This window comes from Etheostoma cragini, chromosome 16 (assembly GCF_013103735.1).
Source record: "Etheostoma cragini isolate CJK2018 chromosome 16, CSU_Ecrag_1.0, whole genome shotgun sequence".
In the NCBI taxonomy this organism is placed as follows: domain Eukaryota; kingdom Metazoa; phylum Chordata; class Actinopteri; order Perciformes; family Percidae; genus Etheostoma; species Etheostoma cragini.
In genome coordinates, this window is record NC_048422.1 from 16,268,373 (window position 1) to 16,283,006 (window position 14,634).

At 39.9% G+C, this 14,634-nt stretch overlaps 1 protein-coding gene across 3 annotated transcripts in view; it reads right to left on the reverse strand.

Annotated features, from left to right (window-relative positions):
* The window catches only part of gpsm1b (G protein signaling modulator 1b), a 23,272-nt gene extending 10,523 nt beyond the window's left edge, over positions 1–12,749 (reverse strand). Inside the window, exons 1-5 of one of the 3 annotated variants that reach the window (XM_034897080.1) lie at positions 12,487–12,749; positions 3,242–3,463; positions 2,352–2,487; positions 1,989–2,131; positions 457–580 (exon numbers count right to left, since the gene is read on the reverse strand). In XM_034897080.1, coding sequence (XP_034752971.1) covers positions 457–580; positions 1,989–2,131; positions 2,352–2,487; positions 3,242–3,463; positions 12,487–12,548 — 687 coding nt within the window. In that variant the 5' untranslated portion in view covers positions 12,549–12,749. Of the gene's footprint in view, positions 1–456; positions 581–1,988; positions 2,132–2,351; positions 2,488–3,241; positions 3,464–4,920; positions 5,477–12,486 lie in introns of those variants that run through there. The other 2 variants (XM_034897079.1, XM_034897078.1) reach the window with 2 other exon arrangements.
* Between the last annotated feature and the right edge of the window lie 1,885 nt (positions 12,750–14,634).

A 14,634-nucleotide genomic window follows, 5' to 3' on the forward strand; every position in this document is an offset into this window, starting at 1 on the left:
ATAACCCAGGCTAGGACGCAATAGTCACACGGTGTATGCACAAGCCAAAAAAACAAAAACAAAAAAACCAAACGTTTATTAGGCCTGTAAATGGTTTGGAAAAGGCAACTTAAAAAGGCTGTTAATAAAACAGGAGGATGTCTTTATGTGGGTGTTTCTGTTGACAGTCTTTACAGAAACCTGATCTTGATAAGGGGAGATCAAGGAATTCCATCCACGACAACTGCACTGCACTCTTTGTCTTTCCACTCCGATCAAGTGCATTCCAGTGCGATATCATGGCGAGCCACAAAGTGACTGAATCGCTGTACGGGGAGTGACCTTGTGTAAAATGCAAACCAAGGCTGTTGCCCAGGTGACCCAAGGTCACTGTTCTGGCACAACAACAAGGCTGATAACTATTATCTATGCACTAGTGGTATTAATATGATGCTGGCAAAACACTTAATTTCTCACCTGCCGGTGAAACTTGATAGCTTCGACAAAGTTTCCCAGCAGATAGTGGGTGTTGCCCAGGTTCCCGTAGGCCCTCCCCTGAGCAGCTCGGTCTCCAAGTTCTTTCACCAGACACAAGTTCATCCTACAAGAGAAGTACACACATATTTAGTAGCAGTATGTACATTATTTTAAAGGGTATTTTAACAATATAGTATAATAAATATAGGTCTGTATTACTTTAATAAATATAGGTGTAAAACATATATTAGAATTAGTTATAAAACATACAAAAAGCTTACTTTATTTCTTTTTGCACATAAGAGAAAATACTAAGTAAGCCTTTAATAGTATGTACATGGTATTCATGTGAGTTCACTCTTTCACCTTGTTTCTCAATTTGATGTTAACTGCTCCATTGTTAAGAACATAAAATGACCTTAATATGGCCTAGAGAATTGCACTGTGAGATGAGCTATTATTATGGATTCATAATGTTTTATCTATCCAGGCAATGCTAAATGTGTATGATATTTTTCATCATTAGCCTGCCTCAGGTTTATGGAGCTCCACACATTCCCACCATTGAGTTGCCTTTTTCTAGTTAACCTTCATAAAGATTTAACACCTCCACTTTTTCTGAATTTTGCTGCACCTAAACTTTAATCTCAACTTGAGTTCATTCAGATAATGGCGTAATGGTGTAATATTTAAGTGTTAAAAGTGAAAACATTCTTTACCTAAGGACAAATCTAACAGAAATGCAGAGCTCTTTTGCTGTGAGGGAAGATCTTGTTAACGGTCTTGTGTAGTATTTCACAAAGCTGTGCTAGAAGGCAGATTGGCCTGAAGGGACCACTTTTAAGGAGGCTGGAGTTTGCCAGAAGACGTGTAAAACTCTGAGAGCATGGACTAAATCATTCTGAGGTCTGATGAAAATTAACTGAAAACTCCAGTAACAATGCTTAAGAACATTCTGTTGAAAACTGACTCAATTATCACCAATTCTCCCAGCATCCCAGTTGTAAAGTACGACAATGGTAGCAATCTGTGGGGTTGCTTTTAAGCAACAGGGACTCAGTTGATTGTGAAAATAAATGAAAAAATGGTAAAGGTACAAATCTAATTTAGTATACAAGTAAGCATAATCTTAGGGCAGTTAGTTTTAATTGTACAAATTGGCTACAAAACCAAATCAAGTCTGGACTGCTTCTCGAAAAGAGTTGTGAAATGATTAACAAACAACAGTCCAGCCAAAAGCCAAGATCAAAAACGTCAGGGAAAATTTGTATAAGGACAGTTTGCTTTCCCCCCCGACAAATGCACTCGATCCACGTTACTCCGCACACAAATACAGATGTGCCACACAGGAACATATGTCTTCAATAATAAGGGGACTACCAGAGAGCCAATTTAAATGAAATTTCTGTATGTCATTTTGGGAAAGCAAAACATTATAAATCTATCAATATTGTGGTCTTTTCTGCAATAAATCCATTTTGAGACCACAAGATGAAAACTGTTGTTTAAGTGTACTACTCAACAACACATACTCATAAAAGTCAGTAGCCCTTTGCAGTGTGTCTCTGACATCAGGAGGCAGGTCCCCTGGTTCCTGGCTGCAGCCCCATAACTGCTGTTTGCCCTTGGCATGAAACACGTTCCCTATGTTATACAGTGCTCTGGCCTCTCCAACCTGCAATCAGATAATAAAGAGAGAAAAGAGAGATAATAAAGATCCAGAAAGATGTTTTGCAGATATCAAGATATAAGTGTTTTATGATGCTCATAAACAAACTGAAGGTATTCGTATTCTGTATAATAATAATACATATTAAATAAAGATTCTCCAGGACAGTTTTCATTTCAGTCAAAGGAGAAAATACACAATACAGGCTTTATAACACGTATGCTACCTTGTCTCCCTGCTCTTGAGAAATATCCAGGTGTCTTTGACAGCACACAACAGCTTCATCAAAGCGCCCCAACACTTTCAATGTGTTGCCAAGGTTGCCACTGGCTTTTCCTTCTCCAATTCTGTCTCCTATTGTTCTGAGAAAGCAAAAAAACACATGTTTGATTGTCAGTGGTGGGAGCAAAGACTACCGTTTTTCAATGTTAATGTTATTTAGTTAAAACAATATCCATCGAGGTACTGTAGGAATAATTAATTGGTAGATTCTGTAAAGAATATTTTTAATTGGTTGCTTACTTAGTAGGACCAGGTCCCAGTGGTCCTGGTGAGACTGTATTGTAACAACGTAAATCTCCTAAGGATCTTTGATCAGTTCCCTGGTGAAGGACCAGCTGCCCTCTCTGCAGGGGACCGGATTACTCATACAAGCTAAATAACCAGCTGGTAGTTGTCAACTGTTACTATATGAAAGTTCACTCACTTTTTCTTGGAATTTTCACTGTCTAACACAATGTCAACATAATAAAATCCCTGGGAGGTTTGGAAATTAGGACCAGTCAATGAGGTTAACAGGTTAATCTTTTGCCTCCATTTAGTATTATTTTTCCTATCTATAAGTTCCCTTAGTATGAACACACTACTGCACTCTATTTCTGTGCTTGTCAAGTGTCTTCAAGGGTTTACCCTTGTACTTGTACAGACACATTACAGTCGAAGTACAGGCACATTTTCCACCTTCTCTGACTGGATGTGAATACCTCTCAAATTCACTAACAGTGGTTAGTATATTGCTTAACTCCCTTTCTCCTATAGTAAAATAACACCTATTTACACAAACTCCTAAAGACTATGTAGTAAGTAGCAGCCAATAAAAAGGTCCAATGCTCACACCTGGCCAAAGTCAGGTCATGTTTGTGGTATTCCAGGGCTTTGCCATACTCTTTGAGGTAGAAGTAGGCATTGCCCAGCTGGCTGTAGATGGCACTGAGGGTCTTCAGGTCTTCTGTGCCGACCTGTACGGCTGCCTCAAAAAACGCTGTTCCCCCTTTAAAGTCCCCAGCTTTGCACAGACGCTCTCCTTCCAAGGCCAACTCCAAACAAGAGGCCTCCATCCTAAATGGTTCACACACACACACACACACACACACACACACACACACACACACACACACACACACACACACACACACACACACACACACACACACACACACACACACACACACACACACACACACACACACACACACACACACACACACACACACACACACACACACACACACACACACACACACACACAATCTGATTTAGAACAATGTATAGCAATATAGACACTTATTTCAGTGGCAGTGCATAATCTTCTCAGGGTGAGGAACAAATTGCTAGTATCAACATAAAAATAAGGTTGCCTTAGCAACTGAGTCCAAGGCTCAGGGATGGGTACTTGAAAAGGTGTACCATGTTTTGTCAATACTGCTCATGTCAGCTTGTTTCTTTATTTAAAAAGACCACAGACTGATTAAATCAAACTTGTATATGTATTTACAGTAATTCTTTCTAGGAAAAATGTATAGAGTAACAAACTAAAGAGTAATTCATTAAATTATATTGTTTATAGTCTATGTGAACATGGAAATCATTAATGTCGGTCATACATGTTCCATAAATAACCTTCAAAAATCAGAAGTCAATGGGAGTTTTCCGACCAATATTGTGGTTACCATGGCAACTACAATTATTAAATCAGGGAATGTAAAATAGATTTTTACTTTGTGTTTCTTTTGATAACTTCCTTGTTGTTAAAGGGGCCATCTCAAACAAATGCTTAAATATTTGATGGAACCTATTTTAATAATATGAAAAGTATGCGTTTTAGGATACACTGCACACAGAATTAGTTTTGAGAAAAATTAATCAAAAACCAGGTGTTATGTAAGAGAAATTTTCAAAGACAAAATAATCATTTACCAAAATATTGATGTATCAAGCCATAGGGGTCCTTTGAAGAACTTTGGCGCACACAAAGTACTCATTCATGCACAACCAGGCTGCGCCAGTGAGGTATATCCAGAAAGTATACACCCCAGATTCATGGTATAATCCAGGATAAAACTAAAGATAAACCAAATTGGTTGCAGCTCTAAATTCCTGATAAAGTCCCAGAATGTAGAGTACGACAAGGATTATCCTGAAATCCAATCTGTTTAACAAATGGCACCATTCTAAAGTATAGCAAATAGATGTGTACCAGTGTGTTGCTTTACCTGCAACTTTAGTAAAAAATTCAAAGCATTCATACGTTTCGATCAATTAACGTCCTCCACTTCTTTACACTCCTCCTCACCTATTGCCTATATCTTACTGTTATTTATTCTCTATTTACATTTAAAAACATGACAGTAATTGCAATGGAAGACATTTTTTAATGCCAAAAGGATTTATTATAACAGGTAATTAACAGTAATTTATATTAGTGCGTGCTCACCAAAGTCATTGGTTTTCAAAACCTCGCTTGCCAAGCAACAAACTCATCACAGAACTGGTCCTTTTCAGTGTTCAAGCAGTACCTGTGTTTTTGCTTGGTTCGTGTTTTGGCCACATACACCTGTAGCTCCAAGTGTAACGGCCTTAGCATAGCTTGAGGTCGAGGTCCACAGTGGACCAGTCTACACATAGCTCTCTCTGCTCCGGTCAGGGGGCAAGGCCCAGAAGCCATGAGGGCAAGTGTTAACAAGACTAGTTGTGTCAAAGAAATTGAGAACTGAGCAACTTTTTACATAGAGATTGCAGTGAATTAAAGCAGTGTCACTGATAATGCAGTTCTGAGCTGATTGTGACTAAACGAGAGGAAATCTCCACCTAGTAGTTGCTCTGTTTCAAAGTCCATGTTGTCCACTCAGTTACCCCATAGGAATCCAAAATGTCAGCAATGTTGCAGCAAACCTGGACACAATCTAACTGGAATTTCGACACACGGTCCCAGACCAGCCAAGAATTACATCTGCTTTTCAAGTCCTCGAGAACGTTCCAAAAACCCAACGATGAACCCTCTGCTCCCATAGCTGAGCCAGTCAAATATGGAATGTAGAAACTCCACAAAAAAATGTTCTGGTTACAGTTGTGTTCATTAAAAAAACTTGTTGAAATGTGTCTTCTCTTTTCATCCTCTTCAACCTGTCCTCAGCTGGGACAGTAAGATCCATTGTTTTGCCTTGCCATAACAAGCCACGCTTTAAAAGGGGAAGAGTGTAATGTAGGGAACAATTTGGGTGAAAGCAGGGGTAGAGCAGTGCAATACTTTTATGCTTGACAACTGGACCAATGAGAGACAGACGAAGGATGAGAGAGAGAGAGAGAGAGAGAGACAATAGCTAATCCAGTGAGCTGCACCTGCTTGGTAGAGACCACACAGTGCCCTGATTGGCTAAGACTAATCCAACTATCTGCTGACACTAGCAGATACATTGGGTCACCTGTCAAGACAAATAAGACGGTGAAGAAAGAGGTGGTAAGGGACCTATACATTCAATTGTCAAGTAAACTGTATACAAACTTTTGAAATGTTGCAAAAAAGAAATGCAAATTAGGTGAGTTTTCATTAAATGGTTTGGAGCAAATAAACTACAGCCTATAGTACCACCAGAAATTGGCAGTATTGGCTAGGCATGGCTGTTATCAACCGGTAAACAGAGTAGAAAACGTAGAGGTTGCGAACCAAAAAAAAAAAAAAACTTGTGAAGAAAATTAAGTGAGGTCCACTTGGTATTGGCCATGAAATATGCTGTCTCAGGCAGTCCAGGGACAAAAACAAATTCATATAACATTTTGGAACACTCCACCGATGGAAACAGCTGACGTCTCTGTCAGAACTTATTTGGAAAAGGCGTTCCCATTCCTCATTTAGCGCATCGTCAACAAAGGCAAAATAAAACCTCAAGTAAGCTTAACAATGTTTTAAGTATTCACACATTTTTCAGGGACATTCTAAATTGAGTGAATAAGTCACTTGAAATCACGCCAAACACATGTAAGCGTGACCCAAAGCCAATTTTTCCACTTCTAAACGCAGTTGACCTACACTCAATACTCTACCTGAACACATTGTATGTCCACTTTGCTACTTAAGGGCCATAAGATGAGAGGACAAGCTTAGTGTATGATGTGTTTTTAAAGATTATTTTTGTGGGGTTATATTTAGGCCTTTATTTTCACAGAACAGATGAAGACATGAAATGTGAGAGAGAGGGGGAATGACATGCAGCAAAGGGCCACCGGTCGAAGTCGAACACGTGGCCGCTGCAGCGAGGAGTAAACCTCTTTTTAAAGTACGTGCGCCTGCTCTACCGACTGAACTAACCTGGCTATGGAGTATTTTATTCTTCTTCAGCTTTTAGAAATATCCTAGGGTCAATTACACTGTGAATGACCCCTTTGACCCCTCTAGACCTTTCTCATAGCAGACATTTAGACTTGTTAACAGTAGAAAAAGCACAGGTGTTACTAATAATTTGTGTTCTTGTAAGCATCTTAGTTTTCCATGATATTGAGCTAGCATGCACAATACTAGGACCCTGTAACTAAAGCAGCTACGTGGGATTTAGCCATCCTTCATTTTATTATTTACAACTGTGCTTTTGTTACTGTGACACATTAAAATGTCCTCTTTGAGAAAAAGGCCTACGTGCTGACCTCTCCAAGACAGATGCTGATAACGCAGGTTGAGATTATAACTAGAAAGAAACATATCCTCTTTGATCCGATTAAAAAAAAAGGTTGACCATGGCAGAGTCCACCAGATGGTCTTTTGTATTTTTCCCTCGTTACTTATATCACTCTCTCTAGCAGTGGGCATTAAGGAAAAAAAGAATTCTATATTGTGGTGTGGATATTTAATGTTAATTCAGTTGAGAAACTGCTGATCCTTGGCATCAAATACAGGGAAGCCCTCCAGCTTGGAAAAAGGCCAGAATGTACATCATTCCAGTAACCAGATCTGTCATCTAAAGGCCCACAGATGAGCCAAGGCTACTCTTCAGTGCAAACCGGAAATTAGAGCAGGCACTAATAGCAGTAGCCAGAGGGTTGAAAGGTATACAAGGTAAATGCAGTTACAAAAGATCACAGAGGGAATGTTTGTAATTGAGCAATCATATCCATGAAGTAGAAGACAGGAAATGTAGTTAACCAATCAGGGGCGCCATAATCTACTATAGCTAAACCTAAAGGATGACGCCGCTGAAAAAAAAAGCAAGTGTGCAGTTAATCAAAATAATAATCACGATTTTAGCTCCTTATAATCAAAAAAAGTCTAATCGGGAGAAGGGGGGGTGACACAAACTTTAAGTCCAATAATTGCAACATCTTTTCAAAAGACAAAGTGTGTGGTATCTAGAAGGGATATGCACAGAGATGCATTTCTTTCTTTCTTTTTGCCATGTGTAAAAATTGGCTTGCGTTGATTGGCCAATAAAGCTTGTTTCTTTCTTTCTAGCCTTTTAGACCTTCAACCTGCACCAGTGTTTTGGCCCTGAACAAACCTCAATTTGTTCTGATGCCGCACGCAAGGTTTCAGCATGTCCTCAGAAGCTCAGAGACAGCACTAGAAGCCAGGGCTGGGACAACATGCTTTGTCCTGTTTTGATTCTTTCACGATATTTGGGTGCTGAATTAAGTTGTATGCGAATAGTGTAATTCTAGAAGTACTGCAAATCTATAGTATTGAGAATTGCACTTTTGGTTTCCTTCTTTAAAAAAAAGTTTTAGAGACAATTTATTATGAGACATTTCTAAAAACTAACAATACATACAATTTTAGATTTTTTTTCTCCACTCCAACTAGAGGCAGAGATGGGTCTTTTTTTCATAATGTCAACCAAAAAAAGGCGAATAGAGTCGAGGCGAGTACCATGCAATTTTATGATGATTTTCTATGTCCTGTGCAGACATCCTTGTCTCCTAGTGTTCTAGGAGGTATGACAGATACCCAGCATTGATCTAACTACAGGGGGGTTTGCAAGGACATCAGTGCAGCATCTTCATGTGAGTATAACTGTTATAAGGAGTAAAGTTGAAGCAGGTTATTTTAGAGGTGATGTTACAGAGGAAAGATAAAGACGAGGAGGAAGGCATAGACTTAAGTCCAACAGCAGATGGTGCAGGGGCCTCTGTAAACCACAACCAAATTGTAAAACCCTGAATTGTGGAAACAGGGTGTAGCCTTAAGAATGCCTGGCGACATGGTTAAATAACTTAAGCTGTGCAGTTACAAAGTTAGAGGCCAATATAGTATCACTCATCTTCATCAAAGTCAGAAAAATACAAGTCCTCTGTGAGAACTAGCTTTGAGGGCAAATTGGCAGACAGAAAGAAGTATAAAATATAGAGAGACCAAGAGAAGGACATTTATGGACATATAAACAAGACAGAGACAAAAGAAAACTTTTCTTCACAAGAGGAATTTCACAAAGTGACTTTAATTACTGTCATCTTTGTGGTTGGAGCAACAATGGATCTGTGCTATCCCCTCCTCTGACCCTAATTGGTCTGTTTGGGAGACACTTAAATCATAATAGCCGGCCTGTGGTCTAAGAGAGAGAGGTTTCCGGCGCTGTTACCATGACAGCACTAAGGACATGTATCATATTGGACAGGTTTCAGGAGGTAAGTTATGGAAGTAGAAGTGTGGTCTGTGTTTAAACTGAACTACGACATGGTTTGTTCTTTCAGTGGAAAACAACATGCTTTTCTTTGTCATGAAGTAAACTGAATATATTTGGGTTTTGGACTGTTGACAAAACAAGACATTTGAAACTGTCACTTTAGGATTTAGGAAAGTTATGACGGGCATTTTTCAAAACATTTTTTATAGAGTTTTTGAAGGTTTGACATTGGCCTGTAGTTGCTCATTAGTGACGTGTCTAGATTGTTCTTTTTTAAGAATGTCTTGATTACTGCAGTTTTCAGGGCCTGTGGGCAGATACCCGAAAGAAGAGAATCTGTAGACGATCAGAAGCCAAACAATTCTAAACATTTTTTTCAAACACCTGTTGGTAGAATATCAAGGCAACAGGAGGAGGTTTTCAGATGTTGAATATTTTCCTCCAGGTTTTTATGGTTGATCGTGTGAAATTGTGTCATGTTGGAATAAGTTTTGCCTGAACACAGTGACAACACATATCCTGGACTTGATATGGAGGCACTAACTATTCGTCTAATCTTCTGCATTTTGTCTTTGAAGAAAGAGGCAAAATCACTGCAGGCCTTGGTAGATTATAGTTCTGATTCTACTAGTACTGGAAGGTTTATTAACCTATTGACAGTAACAAACAAAGCACAATAATTATTATTGTTTCTGGCAATAATGTCAGAGAAGGACCACCTTGCATTCCTCAGTTCCAAATTATAAATGCAAAGTCTCTTTATTGATGTTATAATGGGCCTACAGATTCATTTTTCGCCACCTTCAGCCATAAATCCAGGAAAGGTGGGCCTATATCATTTCTAATAAATAGCACTATTTTAAATAGTTCTAATATGTAGCAAAACCTGAATAAGAGATCTCACCCAATTAAATGCAGCTAAAGACAAGCACTTTTAAATTGTAAAAGTCTTTATTTCTTTATTAATAGAGCCTTATTCTACATTCAGGGGTTTACAACACTGTCCCCGTTATTCTTGGCTTAGCTAAGAAACTCTGTGCTCAGAGTAGTAATCCAGCCATAATTACAGAGTGCCACGGCTAGTTGTCACGGAAACCAAGGAGAAACTCTCTAGGAATGTTTTTTCTCGTGCATGTCACCCCATATAGAGCAGAGCTGTCTCTTTCTTTCTTATTTTGTCCGTTTTTCTTGTAAAAGTGCATATTTTGAATTCCGGTTTTATCTGGAGCAATATTAACAGAGCTGTATATGACATCTATAATTTCATAATGAGGTGACATTGAAGGACTCCTTTTGCTTCATAGTTATGTTCATGAGCAAATTCTGTGGCCGAAGAAAACTGGATAATGCTAAATGTGTTACTAAGGAGATACAACTGTTTAACCTCTTGGTCAGGACAAAGGGTATTTAAAGAAGCAAGTCTTACTAAGGTTTCAGTCTACAGATCCCCATCTAATTTAATTTAATTTAATATATAGCAATATCCAATGACGAGTCTGGAAATAAAGGCCTAACAAAACTAAAGCATTTTACAGTACTAGTATGTTGACAAAGACCCTGTACATACATGCACGTGTGACAACGTGTGTGTGTGTGTGTGTGTGTGTGTGTGTGTGGTTGGGTGTCTGCACATTGTAGCGTGGCCTTTTATTGTGGCCAGCATAAGGCCCACCTGTGCAGTAATCATGCTGTCTAATCAGCATCTTGATATGCCACCTCTGAGGGGGATGGATTATCTTGGCAAAGGAGTAGTACTCACTAACATAGATTTAGACAGATGTTTGAACAATATTTAAGAAAAATAAGCCTTTTGTGTACATAAAAAAGTCTGACCTTTGAGTTCCGCTCATGAAAAATGGGGGCAAAAACAAAAGTATTGCGTTTAAAAAAAAAAAATTCAGTGTACTGTATTTCTGCATACCCTGAATTCCAAAGTGGTCCGTGTTGTGCATTTGAGTGTTGTGTAATGGCAGAACCTCTTGAGTGAAGCACTGAGTGGGTGTGGGTAGTTTTCCTGTTGATTCAGGTACCACCCCGATCACTCTGTATTTAGAGAACTGAAATCTCTTGTCTCATCTGATTCCCACCGGTTGCGTAGGAATCGGTTCCATGGTGGAACCGGGTTTCGGTATCCAACCCTAGTGTGTGTGTGTGTGTGTGTGTGTGTGTGTGTGTGTGTATGTGAAAACCTTGAAGAGTTGATGAATGTCATTTCAAAACACTGCACTTCAGTCACAAACACTGGGCTGGGATTTATCTGTTCTTTAAAAAGGTTGGTTAATTTAGTAACGGATACAATTTCAATGCAGAAAATGTGCTTGCTCAAAGTATATTACAAAATTTCACACATACTATATTATCTTGATTTGAATTGCAGCATTCCTATCCAAACCTTCTTTGTAAAATGTTGCCATGCAATTATTACATAGATGATTTCCCTACATATTTTATCCTTGGGTGGTATAAAAAAAATGTTGAGGCACAGTTTAATCAGTGTTTAATGAAACACAGGTGCGTCATTCCAACAGGTTTTACCAAAATCTGTTCAGTGGTGTGGGAATAGGACTTGACACAAAGGCAAACATCAGATAAACTGGCCCAGGGCAAGCCGGTGCTTCTGCCAAAAATACATTAATAAGAAGAACTTAAACGATTAGTTGATTGAATAAAAATGAATCTGCATTATTTGACAGTCAATTAACCATCATTTAAAAAAAAAAAGTATTTCTAGCTTCTCAAAAGTGAGGATTTGATGCTTTGTCATTATTTTAACCCTATTTTCTGACAGTGTATCAGCATAACAAGTACCTCTATTGCTACTTCTCAACTGGGACTGCTTCAAAAGACACTTAAAAGTTCAAGATTCTGTTAAGACGCCAAAATACAGATAGCAGTGATGCAAGAAAAGACGAAAGAGAAAATCTGCAAATGAGTGGGAACATGGTTATGACATATGCAAATAAGGTGTGAAACTTACATTTTGACAGGTTCTGCTTAACAAATCTATCTTCCCACACAATGTGCATCTATGTTCAGGTTTCATCGTATCATCTCCTGACTTGACATGGTGTCATTCTGCGCCCACATGGCACGTTTAAACCAAAGCCATGTATACTGGCAATGTGTCCAACCTGGGCACACACATTCCTTGCTATATTCCCCTAACGTTCACATCTCATGAGGCTCCTCTCAGTCTGTACATTCCAGCCACAGCAGCTCAGTGACCCAAGCCAGGAATGAGGCTTGGAACCGGGCTCTGGCTGCAACTGTGGCTGGGTCTTGAGCTTTAAATCAGTCAAAGCTGGCTGGTCAAGTTTCGCCTGCCTGACTCCTCCTTAGCAAAGCCCTGAGCTGGCAGCCTCTATTTTCCCTTTCTGTTCCTTCAGCCGCTCCCTCTTGTCTCTCTTTTCTCTTTCTACTGTCAGACTACCCCCCCTCGTGTCTTTGTGCCGGTGTACTCCCCCAGGGTCCTACCTTGAGTGCAGCCTCTTGCTGGCCAGATCCTGGTCCACACCGTTAGCAGCCGCCTGAGCCATAGAACCGCTGCTAATCTGCCTGCCTCCTAGCTTGCTTCCTCCCGCTATGAGGCCCCCCTCACAATTGTTTCCTCCCGAGGCAGCTACTCTTTTCTTCTGTCTGTCGTTCCGCTTCTCTGTCACTCCCTCCTCCTTTCTCTCTCGTTATTCACCACCTTCTCTTTCTCTCTCTCTCTCTCTCTCCCCCCCACTTTACCACAACAATGGCAGCTGCTGCTGACTGAGGAAGTGAGCTATTGTGAAAATAAACCTTAAAAACACACGGCCCCTCCCCCGAAATTACGTCACAGGTGGGGGAGTTGCTTGTGCGTGAGAGCGTTAATGTGCTGGCTCGGGAGCAACAACATTAAAATACTTCCAGCCTCTTTGTTCCTCACAAGTAACTAACTCACCAATATCACAGGGTGGTCCACGTTTGCTTTAACTTACAGGCGGAAGTTTAATATCTCTAGTTAGGACCTAAGTCACGATTTAAGAAATAATGAAATTTAGATTTTTTTTCTTTTTCATCTATTATTATCTGTTAATTTGTATGTCCTGACATGAGGATCTAAATTCCGTTTGAACGCGACGTGTAGACACATTTTTCGAGAGGTGCACCTCAGACTACGACGTAGGGTCCAGCGTAGACACAGTGGGGTATGCAGGTAGAAGCATGAAACGGTCTCAACTCTCATGCCATTCCAGATCCTGACACTCTCTCTTGTCCTTTCCCGCTGTTTTCATCACTTGACCTTACCCACTGTGCTCACTTGCTTCCCAATTCCAAGAGTTCACCTTCCTCCCTGGTTGAATCCCCCCTCCTACTTCTGACTGTGGGCAAACCTTTCCCAGTTGCAGCCCACTCCCACAATTACCTGAGGGCCAGCTGCGTTACAAGCAAAAGAAACACAAGTCTCCTCCCAAGGCCCCTCCTTCACATTGGAGAGGACAAAGTTACTGCAAGTCACTGTGACCTGCATCCAAATGAGAACAAAATCTCGAAAATTGTTAAATACTAATAATACAGCAATGATGCAACACAAACTGCATATGCTGACCAGCGTTTTTTGAGTACCGTCTTTAGTATAATGTCAGTTAAGAGCTACAGCTACTGTCATCAGCCACATTAGCAGTCGGTAGTCCCGAACAACAAGCACACTAACTTTCAACTTGCATGACAATCCTGTTTTAGGGGTATGTTCTCATGATGTGTCCATTTATCTGTCTGCTAATAGACTTGCTCCTTGTCATTCAGATTTGTGTCACAACACCTTATTAGATATATGACAGATCTCCAAATTGTCAGCTTTGCAGAGCCTTGGAAAAATACCTTTCCCTTAACAATAGATAGGCCTACTCTTAATTTTAGCCTATTTTCATCAAGTTTGTTCTGTAGCCTTTTTAATGCATATGCTGTCATGTATATTAAATTCATTCACTCATAACAAGAGTTATTTCAAGACACTTTACAGATAGAGTAGGTCTACAACACACTCCATAATTTACAAGGACCCAACAGTTGCTCCAGAGCAAGCAACAGTGCGACAGTGGCGAGGAAAAACTTCCTTTTAGGCAGAAACCTCGGACAGACCCAGGCTCTTGGTTGGGCGGTGTCTGACCACCGGTTGGGGTTAGAATGAAGAGTGGCATATACAGTATATGCTCCATTATGACGCGGTCCACCCTGTTGTCCTATCACCCCACCACCTGGTTTATTGTTGTCACGGTGAGAGCACAACTGCACCCTTCTATGATATGCATCCCAAGATGCTGCCCAGCTATATTGGTAAAATCAGTTTTTGTGAAAGACATCTGAATTTGTTACATGCTTTAGATACATAGTTTACAACCTTTTGTAACCTTGTAACCCCTTAAAATTGTCCAATGCCTACTTGAAATCCATGACAACTACATCATAACTACTATCATAAGTCTATGGCTTACAACCAAAAAGCATAAATGATTTGAGTGGTTATTAGATGCCTATGAAGAGATATTATCCGGATTAGAAGAAGTGGGGGATATCTGAAAATATAATTGTATTTTTTGTGTGGAAACTTAGATTTATTCTGTGACCTCTTGGGGTCACGGAAGTGAGGAGGTC